The 16,847-nt window shown below is 43.0% G+C and overlaps 1 protein-coding gene across 1 annotated transcript; it reads left to right on the forward strand.

Annotated features, from left to right (window-relative positions):
• Positions 1-6,724: 6,724 nt before the first annotated feature.
• Positions 6,725-10,375, forward strand: DSEL (dermatan sulfate epimerase like). Its single transcript, XM_065890503.1, has one exon. It carries the CDS (start codon positions 6,737-6,739, stop codon positions 10,373-10,375), a length of 3,639 nt encoding a protein of 1,212 aa, XP_065746575.1. The 5' UTR covers positions 6,725-6,736.
• The last annotated feature ends 6,472 nt before the right edge of the window (positions 10,376-16,847 follow it).

Genomic DNA, 16,847 nt, shown 5'->3' on the forward strand with positions numbered 1-16,847 from the left:
GTGTGGTATGTGTGCGTGAAGGGTATGAGTTTTTAACATCGGAAGGGGATTTCTGATAACTCTGAAGTCAGTTCTTTCCCTTATTGCTTTGAAGGCATCGATTTACTGCCAGTTGTGCCTGGAAGCCTAGCCCAGGGTTTCATTTGAGGTGGAACAGCTGGGTTTAGTGGTGTCTTTGGTCAAGAGAAGACAAACGGACCCAGTACCTGCTAAACAAAAAGCCATGTGTGAACGAATTAGGTGACATCTGGCTCAGGAACCAGTGACAAAGAGCTGATTGAAAACGCAGGCAATAATTCAAGTCTTGATTTGAACAACTACCGACCATTTGCACATAGTCAATTTTTAGAGTCACTGAGCCAGGGCAGGGTTTCTCAAACTCAAGAGTATTGACATTCTGGGCTGGAAAACTCTTTGTTTGGGGTTAGGGGCGGGGTGGTCCCGTGCATTGTCAGATGTTGAACAGGGCTCCTGGCCGCTACTCTCTAGATACCAGCAGCTCCTTATCCCTGAGTGTGACAATCAAAAACTTCTCCAGACACTGCCAAAGGTCCTGAGGGGCAAAACTGCCCCCATAGAGACCAATGGTACAGACAGGGGGGAGGGAGAGAGGAAGGACCCCATCGTGTGCTCCCCTTGTAAGTTTCACCTAGTTTAAAATTTTCTTTCATAGTAAAAGCACAACTATATGTAAGCAGATGTGGTAGCAATAAAGCCTCTCATTTATAAATACAAGGTTTTAGTGGACTTATGGGGAAACTTCTTTCCTCAGAAGGTGGCTTTGGTATTTTTTAATTTGCGTAAATCCAGTTACTGGCATACAGACTCTTGTACAGCTGGATAAACAAACTCAGGGAACAATCTCAGCCACATCTTCATTAGCAACTCTGCAGGCAAAATCCCTGTCATTTTGAGCTGTTTTGTACTCAAAGCAATTGCAGAAAGAGTATTTTCAGATTCTACTGCCTGCTTTAAATCTGTGCTTTTGTCTTTATTATTGGTCTGGCCTATTACTGCTGGCCAATTGTGCAATAACATTTGCAGCTCAAGTTTGGTGTCCGTTTCTGTACCATCAGAGCTGGTATCTCGCCAAACTCTGGGGCAAAACTAGTCCTAACCGTGCTCATAGATCAGTATAATATACCTCTGGCCTTGATAAATGGTTCAAGAAATATGCATCTGAGCTCTCACAGACAAAACCATGTCCAGGTAGAGATATGCTAAGGGAAGAATAACTAAGTCTTCCCCAGGTTCAAATGCCCGAGCTCCGCACAAGCCTGTGCCTCGGAGATCCGTGCACAGTCAGTTGCTGAATGCACAGCAATTAGTTCTCAGACATCCCTGCCCCAGTTCTTAAGAGTCCATCAGAATAACAGATCATGGACAAATGTGATTTCAGTCAAGGGGACTTATTGTAGTGTCTTGCCTTGTTTTATTGCTTGCACTTTATCCTTCTATAAGGCAATGTATCAGTAATATTTACCTTATGTTCTAAGGCTCTGAACTTGAATTTTTACCTATCTGAAGACATAAAATTCTTGCAGAAATTCTCCTTAAAATGTTGGCCGACTTCCCTCTGAAATTTCATTTGAATTAACTCACCCCCAAGATGTAGCTCCGACGCCAGTTTTGCGGTGGCAAGTTCCTCAGCACCGTTGGAAGAGCAGGAGCTTCTGATTCTGCTCAGAACTCAGCAACCAGAGGTTCAGAGGTTTATAACTTCTTCATCTTCTGCCTTAAAATGAGGGTGGTAATTCATGTTCAACAGTCAATACACACTCATCACAAACTGCTGGGCTCTGAGCTAGGTGTTGAAGAATTTAAAAACAGAAAATAAGTATAAAGAGAAGATCAGAAAAGAAAAAAGTACAGAAAGAAAGAGGAAGGGAGGAGGAAAGGAAGCCTCCTGCCTTGGGGAATCTAGTCGAGAAAGCATTATCTCTGCTGTAAGCAGGGTGGCTGGGGGTAGGGTTGAAAGATATTCAAATTAAAAAAAAACACAGATTTTCATTAAGTGCTTTGAAATCACAAGTAATATCTCATGTAGATTTAAGATCTTTTTATATAGCAGGAAATCCCTAGAGCAATAGACTGTATGGGTCTTCACTTACATTAAAATAAGATACTGCTCCAGGATCCTGAATTTAGCAGCTGTTGGTATATGTATCTCTTGCCACACTCATAAAGATTTTTAATGTGCAATAACATAACATACAGCTCATCCCTTCTACGGCTGGATGCAATATTTATAATTAACTAACTTTGTACCATCTTCATGTGTGGAAGGAGCAATAATTGGAGCTATCCATTTTTAGTTCACAGAAACAAGACGCTCTTCATTTTTCATAGTGCCATTTACCTACCGCCCTTTCTGCCAATGACTTGAATTGTTCAGCCATAGCTCCTGTTTTATTTCAATGGACTCACAACTTGGAGACAATGCCAGTTCAAAGTGAATTAGCCTGAAAGCTCATCTAGAAATGTTGACAGGCTCGCTGCATCCCACAGCTTCAGCGCAGATGCATGGGGCAGACCTGAAAGCCACAATGTCTGTACCTGAATGCATTCGTCTGTACAGTAAAAATGATCATACTGATGTTAACTCCGAACAAAAAGAAAAAAAGAAAAGGATTGGATGAAAGTTGAAATATTCCCCTGGCAGATGTCAGTGCTCATAATAATTCTCTATGGTTCACTTTGCCCTCATGTCGTGAGGCACTCTGCATCCACAGAATTAAAGAGTCCCATGCACACATTTTGTTCTGAGAAATGGTCTGCATGTTTACTCACTGTATTTACTAACACGAATTCCTAGTCGGTTTCCAAAGCTCCTCTTTGCAGAAAATTATAAGAATCTGTGCATTTGGGCTCCTCTTTCCTCCAAATCTACTTTCTCCTATAAGTGAGGCTGGAAGCCATGGGTCATCTTTCTCCATCGTGGGTCACATAGGGGGACAGTCCAGATGTTTACAGGAAGTTTTGCCTCTGGAGTTTGAAGGAGGATCCTTGTTTCAGAATGAATCTCAGTGGAGGAGACAATGCTCTACGTGAGCCCAACTGTTGAAGGTTCAACTCATTTCAAACACAGGTACAGCCCTTATCGGGGTGGGCGCTGAGTGAATGCCCATGACCTGAAGGAGCTTTGAATAGAGCACAGGAGTGAGCCAGGGAAAATATTAAGCGTAAAACAAATGAGCTGAGGCTGAATATAGATATAAATCATAGAGTGCTGAAGTAGTTCATTCTGGTTAGGGAAAAATCTAGGGTGTATTTACAGAAGAATTTAAGCATCTGAGCTGAGACAAGTATGATAAGAGAACATCAAGAGTCAAAAACAATTTCACCTAGTAAATGGGGGTGTTGGGTCGAGGATGCTATGCAGGAAGGAACGGGATAAAGCACAGTTATGGAAGCAGCAAAGTAAAAGCAAGATTGGCCATTTGGACTGGGGTTGGGTTTCGAAGGGGATAAAATAGAAGACTGATGAGAAGGTAGAGGTCACATTTCCGCCCAAGGTAAATTATTTTGAAATTTATTCTGCTAGCAACGGTCTACGGTTTGGTTTTACCAGGAAGTGATCTAAGCAAGACACTTACTTTTTAATACACATATCTGTCCATTTTCCCAAAATGGGATGGAGTGGGACGAAAGTGAAGGCGTCATCAATCCCCAACTGGGGAGGGGTTTGTTTATTTGCAACAACTGATATTTCACTGTATTCCTGTCCTTACTAAGTTATTTGTGATAGCAGAGGGTAGACCTTAGGTTGACTCCTGCCCAAGTGTAATCTCAGATGTCTGTGAGAAGTTCCAATATGTCCAGTACCACAGGAATCACAGCTGCTCTACGATTTCCAATGTCTGGAACTGCGCACATATGCCACATAACTGAGCCACACAGTCTTCGCTGCCTGTGGGTCTTCACTGAATTCCAGGTTTCACCTCTTTAATAAGAGAGGTTCCTTCCACCTGTTTGTCCCATACCTTTCCATCTTTACACTGCCAGAGAAATTATTCCGATCAATAAAGCTGATTAGTCTTTTTTGTTTCCCCCTGATCTTTAGTATCTGTGCTCCTGAAGTCAGTCTCACATTAATCCGGTATATTGATTTTGCATTTCTGACTGACAGCAACCTCAGCCAGGCTGCCTCACATTCTTCCCCTTCTCAGCCCTTGCTGTTCCTCAAGTGTGATCCATGACATCCCACAGCGTCACCCCGCCCGCCCCCGCTTCCCCCATCGTTTGTAATCAGGCCCAGAACCTCCTCTATCTTCCTCCCACTCCTAGCCCTGTTAGATTGGCCTTCTCCCCACAACCGAAGGGGTAAGAGAAGCGGGACTCGGCCGGCAGGGAGCCGTCTTCAGACGCTCGCACTCCCAAATTTCCCCCTCCTCGGGCTCTATCCGTGCGGGAGCGCGAGGCCGCCACAGCAGCCGGAAACACACGCGCCCCGGGCCCCTTGGGTTCTGATCCCGGGGGCGATCGGCCACGCCCCCTCCTCCTTCCAGCCCCGCCCCCGACTCCCAGCCTGAGCCTCCTGTTGTCACTCTCCCCCAGCCCCGAAGCCCCGAGGCCCCGAAGCCCCGCCCCTGATCCCGCCCCCGTCGTTCCCGCCCCGCCCCCGGACCGCCTAGCCTTCTCTCGCCCTCCCTGGGCCGCGCGGCCGGAGCTGGCACCGAGGAGCAGCGGCCGCGGCGGCATCGCGTTCTGGACACGCCAGCGCCCCTCTGGACACGGCGTCCACGAGCGCGCCCGCGGCGCGCGGATCTGCCTTCCGCGGTCCGGGGCTGCCCGGGGGGCGTCCGGCGTTCCCCGAGGGCGGGCGTGTCCGCGCGGCGCCGGCCGGGGCGCGAGCGCGGGGCCGCAGCCTGTTGCAGTGCTGGGGGGCGCCGGGCCGGGGGCGCCAGGAGCCCTGCGGGGGGCCTCGCGGCCCGGCTCCCAGCGCAGAGCAGTTTTCTCCAACTCTCCGCTTCCGTCTCCTCCGGGCCCACCGCTGCCGGGAGACCCCGTCCGGACCTGCCAAGGTAAGCGGACTTGGCCCTTGAGGGGTCTCTTATCCCCAAACCACAGCCAGAGGTCGGGGGTGAGGAGCAGAGGATGGAGTTGGCATGTTCGTAGGAAGCGAATGAAAAAATGCAACAGGCGGAGCGGATCAGGGAACTCCTAGCGTTCATGTTTCCTGCAGAGAGGAGACTTGTCCAAGACTGAAACTTGGTTAGGTTCTTCAGAACCGAAGACGGGCAGCCGCGAAGCTGCTCCTTGAGTGTGGGTCTGAGCTCCCTCTGGTGGCTTCTTGTAAGGATGGAAAACCGGGCTACGGGAGAGAGACTGGTGCAGGACCGCTCGCTGTTCCTCGCTCCCACACAGTGTCATGATTTCTCCTTCGAGAAAAGTGACTGCTCTTACTAGTTCCCCTGGCAAAGACACCTTCTGAGCCCTTGAACGTTAAGCCCTCAACCAGAATCATAATGGTCCTTTAAACTTTCGCTTTTTGTCTCTGAGTCTTCTGTGATCAAAACAAGAATGACAGCAGGACTCATCTTCTGTTAACTGCATTTGAATAAAAACATTTTAAATGACTAAAGCAAGCCACAGTTAAAATAAAAACTCTTAGGAAAGTTACATCTTGTAGCCGCTTGTCTTCTGCCACCATTGTTATCCTAATATATGCGTTGAAAAGTATAAGAAAAAAGAACCATTTGGTCTAACCTAGATTGTAGTTAATAACAGATCTTATTGTGATTCTAAAATTTCTATCAGGAGACGTTAGAACATTTAAATCTTCTGTTTATGTCCACTCCCAGCATGCTTGTAGCCTCAGAGAATTTCTGTTTTGTTTTTCCCCCAGAAAGGAGTATGTCATGAAAAAGGAACAGAAAAGACACGTCACTGTTGGTGAAAGGGGAGTTTTCTTTCCCAGTTGGTGGTTACTTCATGATTGGAAGAGAAGTACCTAGGTGGTTGAAGAGATTAGATTTTCATAGCTGTACCGATGAAGCTGATAAAAGAAGATGGGAAAATGCTTTCTCTGGGTCATAACAGGCTGATGAGTAAGTAAGCCTGAAAAAAGACAGATTTGAAATGAGGACAGGAATCTTGAGTGTTTTAAAACCAAGTAGGACTTTGAATACTTGTTGAGGATGTTTTTGCCCCAAAAATGGAGGAAGAAAAAATTCTCAAAGCAAAAAGTGTAAAAAGCTGAGAGGAGTAACAACCCAGTCAGCTCCAAGAATTGCAGTACTTTGTCAGCTTCTTTGAGCACACACAGGCAAAGGCATCAGACACGTATGATGATGGTTTCCTGCTCCAGGAATGACTTCTTAACGTGGATTTTGGAGTGCTTTTTCTTTTTCTTTTTTTTACAATGTGTGTTTTTTGACTCTTTGTGTTAGGCAGATTTATGTCAAGGAATTAAATTGTGAATTCATGGTATTTTTGACTATCTCCACCCCTGTTCACTGTGTGATATTGGAAAATTAGAGGTTTTAACATTCCTTGAAGTTTTATTGGAAGCAACACTGCATCAGGCAAACAGATCCACAGTGTAAGTTTCCTCTTTTTGGCAACTGTACTTGCTTTGAATGAGCTGAATGTCAGCTGGATTTCACAGCATATCCGACTTACAGTCTGTGTTTTATCAAGGCCTTAAATGTATGTTTTATACTCAGCAGATGGGAAACACATTGAGCACTGTGTTTGACATGTATGCCTAAGGAAAGGAGCTCCCCGATGGATCATGGCGTTAATGTTTACAGGACATTTCTTATTTTTACTGTTAGTGATGTTTGCTTTCTCTACTTTTGAAGAATCTGTGAGCAATTACTCTGACTGGGCAGTTTTCCCAGATGACATAGATCAGCTTAAGACACAGAAAGTGCAAGATTTCAGACCCAACCAAAAGCTGAAGAGAAGTATGCTTCATCCACATTTATATTTTGATGCTGGAGAGATCCAAGCAATGAGGCAAAAGTCTCGCACAAGCCATTTGCATCTTTTTAGAGCTATCAGAAGTGCAGTGATGGTTATGCTGTCCAACCCGACATACTACCTACCTCCACCCAAGCATGCTGATTTTGCTGCCAAGTGGAATGAAATTTATGGTAACAATCTGCCCCCTTTAGCACTGTACTGTTTGTTATGCCCGGAAGACAAAGTTGCCTTTGAATTTGTTTTGGAATATATGGACAGGATGGTGGGCTACAAAGACTGGCTGGTGGAGAATGCACCAGGGGATGAGGTTCCAGTTGGCCATTCCTTAACAGGTTTTGCCACTGCCTTTGACTTTTTATATAACTTATTAGATGATCATCGAAGGCAAAAATACCTAGAAAAAATATGGGTTATTACTGAGGAAATGTACGAGTATTCCAAGGTCCGCTCATGGGGCAAACAACTTCTTCATAACCACCAAGCTACTAATATGATAGCGTTACTCACTGGGGCGTTGGTGACTGGGGTGGATAAAGGATCTAAAGTAAATCTATGGAAACAGGTTGTAGTAGATGTGATGGAAAAGATGATGTTTCTGTTGAATCATATTGTCGATGGTACTTTGGATGAAGGTGTTGCCTATGGAAGCTACACGGCTAAGTCAGTCACACAGTACGTTTTTCTGGCCCAGCGCCATTTTAATATCAACAACTTGGATAATAACTGGTTAAAAATGCACTTTTGGTTCTATTACGCCACCCTCTTGCCAGGCTTCCAAAGAACTGTGGGTATAGCAGATTCCAATTATAATTGGTTTTATGGTCCCGAGAGCCAGTTAGTTTTTTTGGATAAGTTCGTCTTAAAGAATGGAGCTGGAAATTGGTTAGCTCAGCAAATCAGAAGGCACCGGCCTAAAGATGGACCAATGGTCCCCTCCACTGCCCAGAGGTGGAGTACTCTTCACACTGAATACATCTGGTATGATCCCCAGCTCACCCCACGGCCTCCTGCAGAATATGGTACTGCAAAAATGCACACGTTCCCTAACTGGGGTGTTGTCACTTATGGGGCTGGGTTGCCAAACACACAGACCAATACCTTTGTGTCTTTTAAATCTGGGAAGCTAGGAGGGCGAGCTGTCTATGACATAGTTCACTTCCAGCCATACTCCTGGATTGATGGGTGGAGAAGCTTTAACCCAGGACATGAACATCCAGATCAGAACTCATTCACTTTTGCCCCCAATGGGCAGGTATTTGTTTCTGAAGCTCTCTATGGACCCAAGTTGAGCCACCTTAACAACGTACTGGTGTTTGCGCCATCACCCACAAGCCAATGTAATAAGCCCTGGGAAGGTCAGCTGGGAGAATGTGCACAGTGGCTTAAGTGGACCGGTGAAGAGGTTGGTGATGCAGCGGGGGAAATCATTACTGCCTCTCAACATGGGGACATGGTATTTGTAAGCGGGGAAGCAGTGTCAGCTTATTCCTCAGCAATGAAGCTGAAAAGTGTGTATCGGGCTTTGCTTCTCTTAAACTCTCAGACTCTGCTAGTGGTTGATCACGTCGAGAGGCAAGAAGATTCCCCAATAAAATCTGTCAGTGCCTTCTTCCATAATCTGGATATTGACTTTAAGTACATCCCATATAGGTTCATGAACAGGTATAACGGCGCCATGATGGATGTGTGGGATGCACATTACAAAATGTTTTGGTTTGATCATCGTGGCAGTAGCCCCATTGCTAGTATACAGGAAGCAGAGCAAGCAGCTGAATTTAAGAAACGGTGGACTCAATTTGTTAATGTTACATTTCAGATGGAATCCACAATCACAAGAATCGTATATGTCTTTTATGGGCCATATGTCAATGTTTCCAGCTGCAGATTTATTGATAATTCCAATTCTGGACTTCAGATTTCTCTCAATGTCAATAATACTGAACACGTTGTTTCCATTGTAACTGACTACCACAACTTGAAAACAAGGTTCGATTACCTGGGATTTGGTGGCTTTGCCAGTGTGGCTGATCAGGTCCAAATAACCCGATTTGGTTTGGGCACTCAAGCCATAGTGAAGCCCGTAAGACGTGACAGAGTGATTTTTCCCTTTGGATTTAAATTTAATGTAGCAGTTGGGTTGATTTTGTGCATCAGCTTGGTGATCTTAACTTTTCAGTGGCGGTTTTACCTTTCTTTTAGAAAGCTAATGCGGTGGATCCTCACCCTTGTTATTGCCTTGTGGTTCGTTGAGCTGGTGGATGTGTGGAGCACTTGCACTCAGCCCATCTGTGCAAAGTGGGTGAGGCCGGAGGCCGAAGCGAGCCCAAAGCCTGTGTCTCCCCAAGGGCACCGCATCGATCTTCCTGACATCGTCATTACCTCACTTCCTGGCTCAGGAGCTGAAATTCTCAAACAACTCTTCTTCAACAGCAGTGACTTTCTCTACATCAGGGTTCCCACAGCCTACATTGACATCCCTGAAACTGACTTTGAGATCGACTCCTTTGTGGATGCCTGTGAATGGAAGGCGTCGGATGTCCATGGTGTGCATTTCCGTTTACTCCGAGGCTGGTTGCAGTCCTTGGTCCAAGACACAAAACTCCATTTGCAAAACATCCATCTGCACGAACCCGGCAGGGGTAAACTGGCCCAATATTTTACCACGAATAAGGACAAAAAAAGGAAGTTGAAAAGGAGAGAGTCTTTGCCAGAACAAAGAAGCAGAATGAAAGGCGCCTTTGATAGAGACGCTGAATACATTCGGGCTCTGAGGAGACACCTGGTCCATTACCCCAGCGCGCGGCCCGTGCTCAGCCTGAACAGTGGGAGCTGGACCTTAAAGCTGCATTTCTTCCACGAAGTTTTAGGAGCTTCGATGAGGGCCTTGTATGTGGTGAGGGACCCTCGGGCGTGGATTTATTCGATGCTGTACAGTAGTAAACCAAGTCTTTACTCTTTGAAGAATGTACCAGAGCACTTAGCTAAATTGTTTAAAATAGAGGGAGGTAAAGGCAAATGTAACTTAAATTCGGGCTATGCTTCCGAGTATGAATCATTGAGGAAAGAATTATCAAAATCCAAGCCACACGCAGTGTCTCTGCTGGCTCACGTGTGGCTAGCAAACACTGCAGCAGCCTTGAGGATAAACACAGACCTGCTGCCTACCAGCTACCAGATGATCAAGTTTGAAGATATTGTGCATTTTCCTCAGAAAACCACTGAAAGGATTTTTGCCTTTCTTGGAATTCCTTTGTCTCCTGCTAGTTTAAACCAAATATTGTTTGCCACCTCCACGAACCTTTTCTATCTTCCCTATGAAGGGGAAATATCACCAACTAATACTAATGTTTGGAAACAGAACTTGCCTAGAGATGAAATTAAACTGATTGAAAACATCTGCTGGACACTGATGGATCGTCTAGGATATCCAAAGTTTATGGACTAAATGCTGCAGGTCAGCAGAAATTTGCACTAATAATTTCCAACCCAATTTGTGGATATGAATTAGAAGAGTTTGTATATTCTTGTACTGTGTGTGTGTGTGTGTGTGTGTGTGTGTGTGTGAGAGTGATCAGTTTGCTACTTGCACAGAGAGATTATTTAAAAATAAGCACCCTGTTTGGCCTAGCAGAATTCATTTTTATGTCACCACTTTTCCTTGCCTTTGTTTCTGAATTTTTTCTGCTAAAATGTTTCTGCTGCAGAGGTGTAGATGAAGTTATATTACAGTGGTCAGGGGAGATAGGAAGATTTTAAAGGTTTTTGTCTAACTCTCTCCTTCATCTGTAACTGTGCTGATCTATCTCGAACCTCACACACTGCTAAAGGCCTTGCAGTTGCTGCTATACCCAAGCGTCTGTTCCTTTCAAGATGGACTGCAAAAAATCCTTATCTTTTTCAGAAGGTGTCCTAATGCATTTATCTTGCATGCACACACACACACACACACACACACCACACACACACACACACACACACACATATCCTTTTACTGTGTATAATGTTCACTGATATCACTGGGGAAATGGAGAAAACTCCTATCAGAAGTATAGGATCCCTTCTGGAAAATATAGATGGAAATACAGAATGGATTTTTTTTTTTTTTTTGAGGTCAGAAACAATGACCTGAAAATCCTCAAAGTTTTTTATTTAGAAGTAATAAAGAATCAGTCTTGGAACGGTGGCTGCCAAGGACCGATACGGTATTTTAGACCTGCTTGTCTTTTTAAAACGCTCTCTTTCTTGCTCCCTTGAAGCTGTAGCTGTTCACCATCACCACTCCCACCCTTTTCTTTCTGTCGCTGTCACGCAAAACAGTCAGTAGTTACTAATGGCTAAACTCCCGATATTTGTGGGAATTTTTTTTTTTTTTTCTGTCCTGATGATTCGTTTTTTTTTTTTTTTTTCTGATGATTCGTTTTGCATCAAAGCCTGACACAGCCTTAGAATCAGATTTCTCCTTGTGGAATTATCACTGTATGACTCAAAGAAAGCAGTGCCACTGCTGCCAGTGTTTTTTTAGACTGGAAACAGAATTGGAAAACTGCCTGACTTATCTTGCATCCCTTTGAATGAGTCCACAGACTGCCAGTGTCGGCAAAAGTTGAAGGCGAATGGGAGATGATGTCAGAGGCATCTGTTTCCTTTACCATCTGCATCTTATTATAAATATAGTCGTCATAAAGTATGGTTCATCTTATTTTGGTAGGCTCTAAATCAAAATGCTATGCCATTAGAAGCCAGAGGAGTAATTACAAGGTATTGGATGAAAACTATTAGGCAGCGTAGAGACTTGATGAAAATCTCTGTACAGACTGCAGCCTTCTTCCTAATGCTTCAGACTGTAGTTTCCACACGCCCTCCCCGTCGCCCATGCTCTAACACTTGGGAGTCTGTCATTCTGACCTAGGTAAAAGTGGTTCTTCCTCAGTAGTTTGTTATTATGTCAAAATGTGCCTCCAGGGTGATAAAGCTGTGGATATGTTACATTCCAGCTAAAGCTAACTGGGCTGTCATTTTTCTTCTATTACAGTGTGAAAGCAGACTGACCACTCCCCCCCACCCCACCCCCCTCCGACCCCATCTGCTTCCTCTCGTAGCTTTCCCTGCTTTCTCTTTACAGTGTCAAAATGAATGAAAATCCTATTAATACAGGTTGAGAGGGCAACTGAAGACCTGAATCCACACTATTATTCTCAAGGAAGATTATTCGTCCTATCTCAGGGTTATCAACAAGCATGTAACATTTCTACATGGATGATAACACTGTTTCCATTATTGGTCAGAGTCTCGGTGTTTGCTTTCAATTCCCAGAATGTGTGATCTTAAATCAGATCAAATAAAAAAGCTCTGGGTTGCAAGTAATATTAGGCCTGATCAAGGTAAGAATTACAAACGTGTGCAAGTAACAGCAGAGAAGACAGAGACTGTACCACTGCCTTTCCTTTAACTTTGTACAGAAACATGCCCACAGGCAGAAGAGAGCCAGGGTGAGTATATGGAGCAGCTGGAGGGGAGAAAATGGAAAAGAAAGAGCAGTTCTGTGAATGGATACGGGAACAATATGGGAATATCTTATGTATAGCTAAAGAAAGGAACACACTTAAGATGATCTTCACAGTGTATCTTAACTTTTACAACATAGCAAGGTCAAGGTGAATTTCCTTGTCCACTCATCCACTCCCACCCCAAGGGAAATTTAGCTGGAGGAGAAGACTTCTATTCACAGGTTCTATTTCTGAGCAATGTTTTACACGGGTGAGGGACGCCCCAGCCGTTGCATATGCGTCCATTTGTTCATGTTTGGGAGCCCCTGCCTTATAATCTCAATTATAATCTCAGAACGTCTAAGTCCTACATTCCTAGGGTGTTATCCTGGGAAGAAATGTGAATAGACTCTACACTTATTTTTCTTCTGATCGTCTTGAAAATAATTAAAGCAACGATTATCACTGTGTGACACTTCCAAAGGAAATACTTTAAAAAATGTCTTTTCCATAAAATCAATTCCTTTCCTCATTAACTTCCCCAAACTTAGGCCCAACTGGAATTAAAGCTTCTATTAAAATAATATCATTGAAATGTTGAAATTTTGAAAGAATGTGTCCGTTTTGCTGACAAAAGTAACATAAATGTAGCGGTAATGTTGATACTAGTTTTCAAAAGTTTGACATAATGCAAATTACTCACTTAGGATGAAATAGGCCATATCCAGAGATGAATTTACTGTAATGACAATTCCAGAAAGGAAGGAAATGGGAGAATCTGTTCAGGAGAAAGAAGATAAATCTATGATTATACTTAAATTTAATCTTTAGAAACCCAGAAAGGCATGAGTTTTAGGCAGGTGGCACAACAACTCATACACACTCAGCCTAAACCCGTAATATTAGACATTTGATTGGCTGGCGTTTTGGACAAACAGAAGACTTAGCACTGTAAGTGGCCTGGCAAGAATGGGATAATTATTTATGTCCAGTAGCCAGCCATGGCATGGGATCTGGCACAAATATCTTCATATTTGAAGAAGAACCTCTCTCCACACACACACTAGTTATGTTTAATTTTTTTCCCTTTTGTGGAAATGCCACCCCTTCTGTCTGCCACTGACTTTTGATTGGTGTCATTTATCAGCAGAGTTTGGTACATCATAGATCCTAGACTTTCTTGATATAAAGTCTATCACATTCAGTTATCTATAAGTAAACATTAACAGTGGTTTTAGAATCTGTTTGATTGACTTAACTCTGATCATAATTACAAAATATCACTAATTTAGCAAAAAATGTGAATAGAAGGCAGTATGTTATAACACCACTTACAGAGGTAAGGGAGCCTAATCTAAGACAGATCAAGGAATTTAATATGTGGGCTACCTACTGCTTATTTAAATGTAAACCAAAGTATGTCAAAATGGCTGCTAAGGCAGTGTTTTCAGTACTTGACTAATATCTCTATTTCCCTTCATGTTGGCAGAAAAATCCAAATAATATTTTAAGAACTAAACTGATTTTTTTTTTTTTTTTTGCACAAAGGATGGTAGGAACATCAAACAGTAGATTCTCACATTCTCTAGTTAACTTGTAGCTGCTTTAGCTATAATTTACATGAGCTTGTGTTTAGTCCAAGTAACATGTTTAATTCTATTTCCAAAGATAGGTTCGGCTAAGCCTTCCACACCATGGGGGTTTTGCTTTTGTTTTTCATTTCTCTTTCACACCTGTCAAGTTATGCAGCAAAGAAAACCTGTTCTGAAGATCATTTATGAAGTTTATTCAAGCTATATGTATAACACAACTCCTCTATTAATAAACAAATAAAAAGCTAAAAGCAACTTGGCTATGGTTGGGATAATTTGTAACAGCCCTTTTCTTTAGGACTTTGGGTAACTGTTAGGATTTTGTATGGCGCTGAGTTGGAAAATGCAGTCCCACAATTTCGGCCACTAGCACCCTTAGTGATGGGTGAGCCGTGCCTCTACTCCCTTATCTTAATTCCAAGTCCTGTCTTTGACTTGCCCTCAGTCCATTTCACTCTTCTATGTACATCATCCCAACTTACTAAGTGGCAAGAACATCCTGTACTATGCACCTGTGCTCCACATTTGCCCCTCCTGCCACAGGTGGGGTATCTATTCAAGCAGGAGATCTCTAAAAGGAAGGTCCCTGCAGGCCCCTTGAGATATTCTAGTAGGTGGTGCACAGGGTTGGCAGAGTGAAGACCTTTTTTTTAAGAAAGATAAGGATCTATCATGAATTAGTCTCAGTATGTGCTGCACAGAACCATAAGGTTTTCATGTATATCGTTACAATCTTCACAACAACTCACTGGTATTCATTTTACAGATTAATCTGAAGCCCATATTCTCTCTCCAGGGAATATGTTTTTGTGAAGGAATTTGGAGCAGGTTTACAATTCCGTTATCAATTCACTTATTCACAGTAATTCTGGGGTATCTACTGTCAAGATATTGATTAGCATGAGGGGAGAACACAAAAAATTGGTTGACTCTGACCCTGCCCCAAAGAACTGACGGTCTCTCCAGAATTCATCAAGAAGAGAAGGAGAGGAAGGGCATGCCAGGTAGCCATTACCACCCGAGGAAAGGCACCGCAAAGTGTAATCTACTCTGTAGTAGACAGGATTTATCTCTGAAAAAGTGGTTACGAGGAAAGGGAGTAGTTATGGAGTTTCAGTAAATTTGGACAGAGATCACCACCTGTGCTTTTCCTCATTAGGTTTGACTCTACAGTTGTCACAGGATGTCCCATCAACGCGGAGCCCTTGCAAAGGAGAAGCGCAAACAGAACAAAACCGCTGACACTTGCTCTTTCTCAATTCCCCCACCCCCTCACTTAACTACCCCAGCACATTTATCACAAAGAAGTGTGGTCCACAATTGAATATCAAGGGATGCCCTGAAGAGAAAAGGATGTGTGAGTGCGGTCTGACTGGGCTGCATGCAGATCACTGCTAGTAATAACAGTACGAAGGAGGATACCTCAGTGTATTTCATCCAGGCTCCATCTGGCCAGTAGCATCTCTTTTCCTTTCCCTCCCCTCTCAGCACCTCCAGATTCACATTACCAGGCACAGCTAACCGATCCTGAGAATGCAGCAGTGAACAAAACCTATGGAGCTGACGGTCAATCAAATATATTTTAAAAGAATTCGTTTTGGGAAAAAAATCCCACCTGTTCTGTTCCCTACCATGTAAATAATACCAAAAAGGAAGGAAGGGAAGGAGGGAGGGAAGGAAAGAAGGAACAAAGGCACAAAGAATGGAAGGAAGGAACTCTGAACCTGAGTCTGAACACAAAGTAAGGTGCACAAGGAGAATCATTCCTATAACAATTGTGTTCATTATGGTATGAACTATTTAAGAATCTCTTTGAAACCTTATTATAGCTAAAACTTGAGGAAAAAAGGGTAAATTGTAATCTGAGCAAATCTTTTCTACAGTACATTGCAATTGCTCTTTCTGTTTTATTTCTTTAAACTACTTCCGTATTGCTGTGACTCTTGAGATGAAATGTTTCTTTCAAGTGTCTTAACACTGACGAATTCCACCTATAAGTGTCTCAGGTTTTCCAACGTCCTAGGTAATGTGGTGTTTTCCCATATATTGTCTTCCTCTCTATTTCCAAACATGGGTATATACCTTGGTCTTAATGATTTAAGGAAGCAAATGTTCACGCACATGTAACACCCATGATGCTCTCCATTTCTTCTTTTGGAAGTTAATTCAGCTCCCATCACTGTTACTTTTCTCATTTAGTAAATGAACAACATAAAATCTCTAATCTCTGCATTAAAATCTGACATGCTTCTATGAACAACGCTGAAGGCACTTCTTACCTTATTCATTGCATAATGGAAATGATGCTCCCAACCTTTGTTATACTACAATGAAATATTACTGCCCAATTTTATTAGTATTTATTTATTGTTTTAATTATGTATTCAGTTATTCCTTTGCTTGTTTCAAAAGATTAATTTTGTTGTAGATTTGTTTAAAGTTCTTGGGATTTTAAAATAAGAACACAATACAACCAAGAAGTGATGAAATTGCTTCCATAAAATACCCATGAAAAGATAACTGCATATAAATAATGCAGTTAATAAAAGTTAACCCTACACAAACAAAATAGGTGATTTTTGCTCTTCATTTTTACTCCAGACATTAACGTGGGTGCCCTGGCTAATTCAGTGCTAACTAGAGCACAGCACGCTTGCGGTGGGCTTTCGTGCGCCAAGGAACTCGTGTTATTTCCCTCGAGATTTACCAAAATGAAATGTACATATATTCAGTTATACTTTATCTTTCACCCCACATTAATTATAAAACTCTCAAAAATCCCATTATTGAACGCATGAGTAAAAAGGTATTTGCTTGTATCCACACATAAGAACTTGGC

Source organism: Phocoena phocoena, chromosome 13, assembly GCF_963924675.1.
Source record: "Phocoena phocoena chromosome 13, mPhoPho1.1, whole genome shotgun sequence".
Lineage (NCBI taxonomy): Eukaryota > Metazoa > Chordata > Mammalia > Artiodactyla > Phocoenidae > Phocoena > Phocoena phocoena.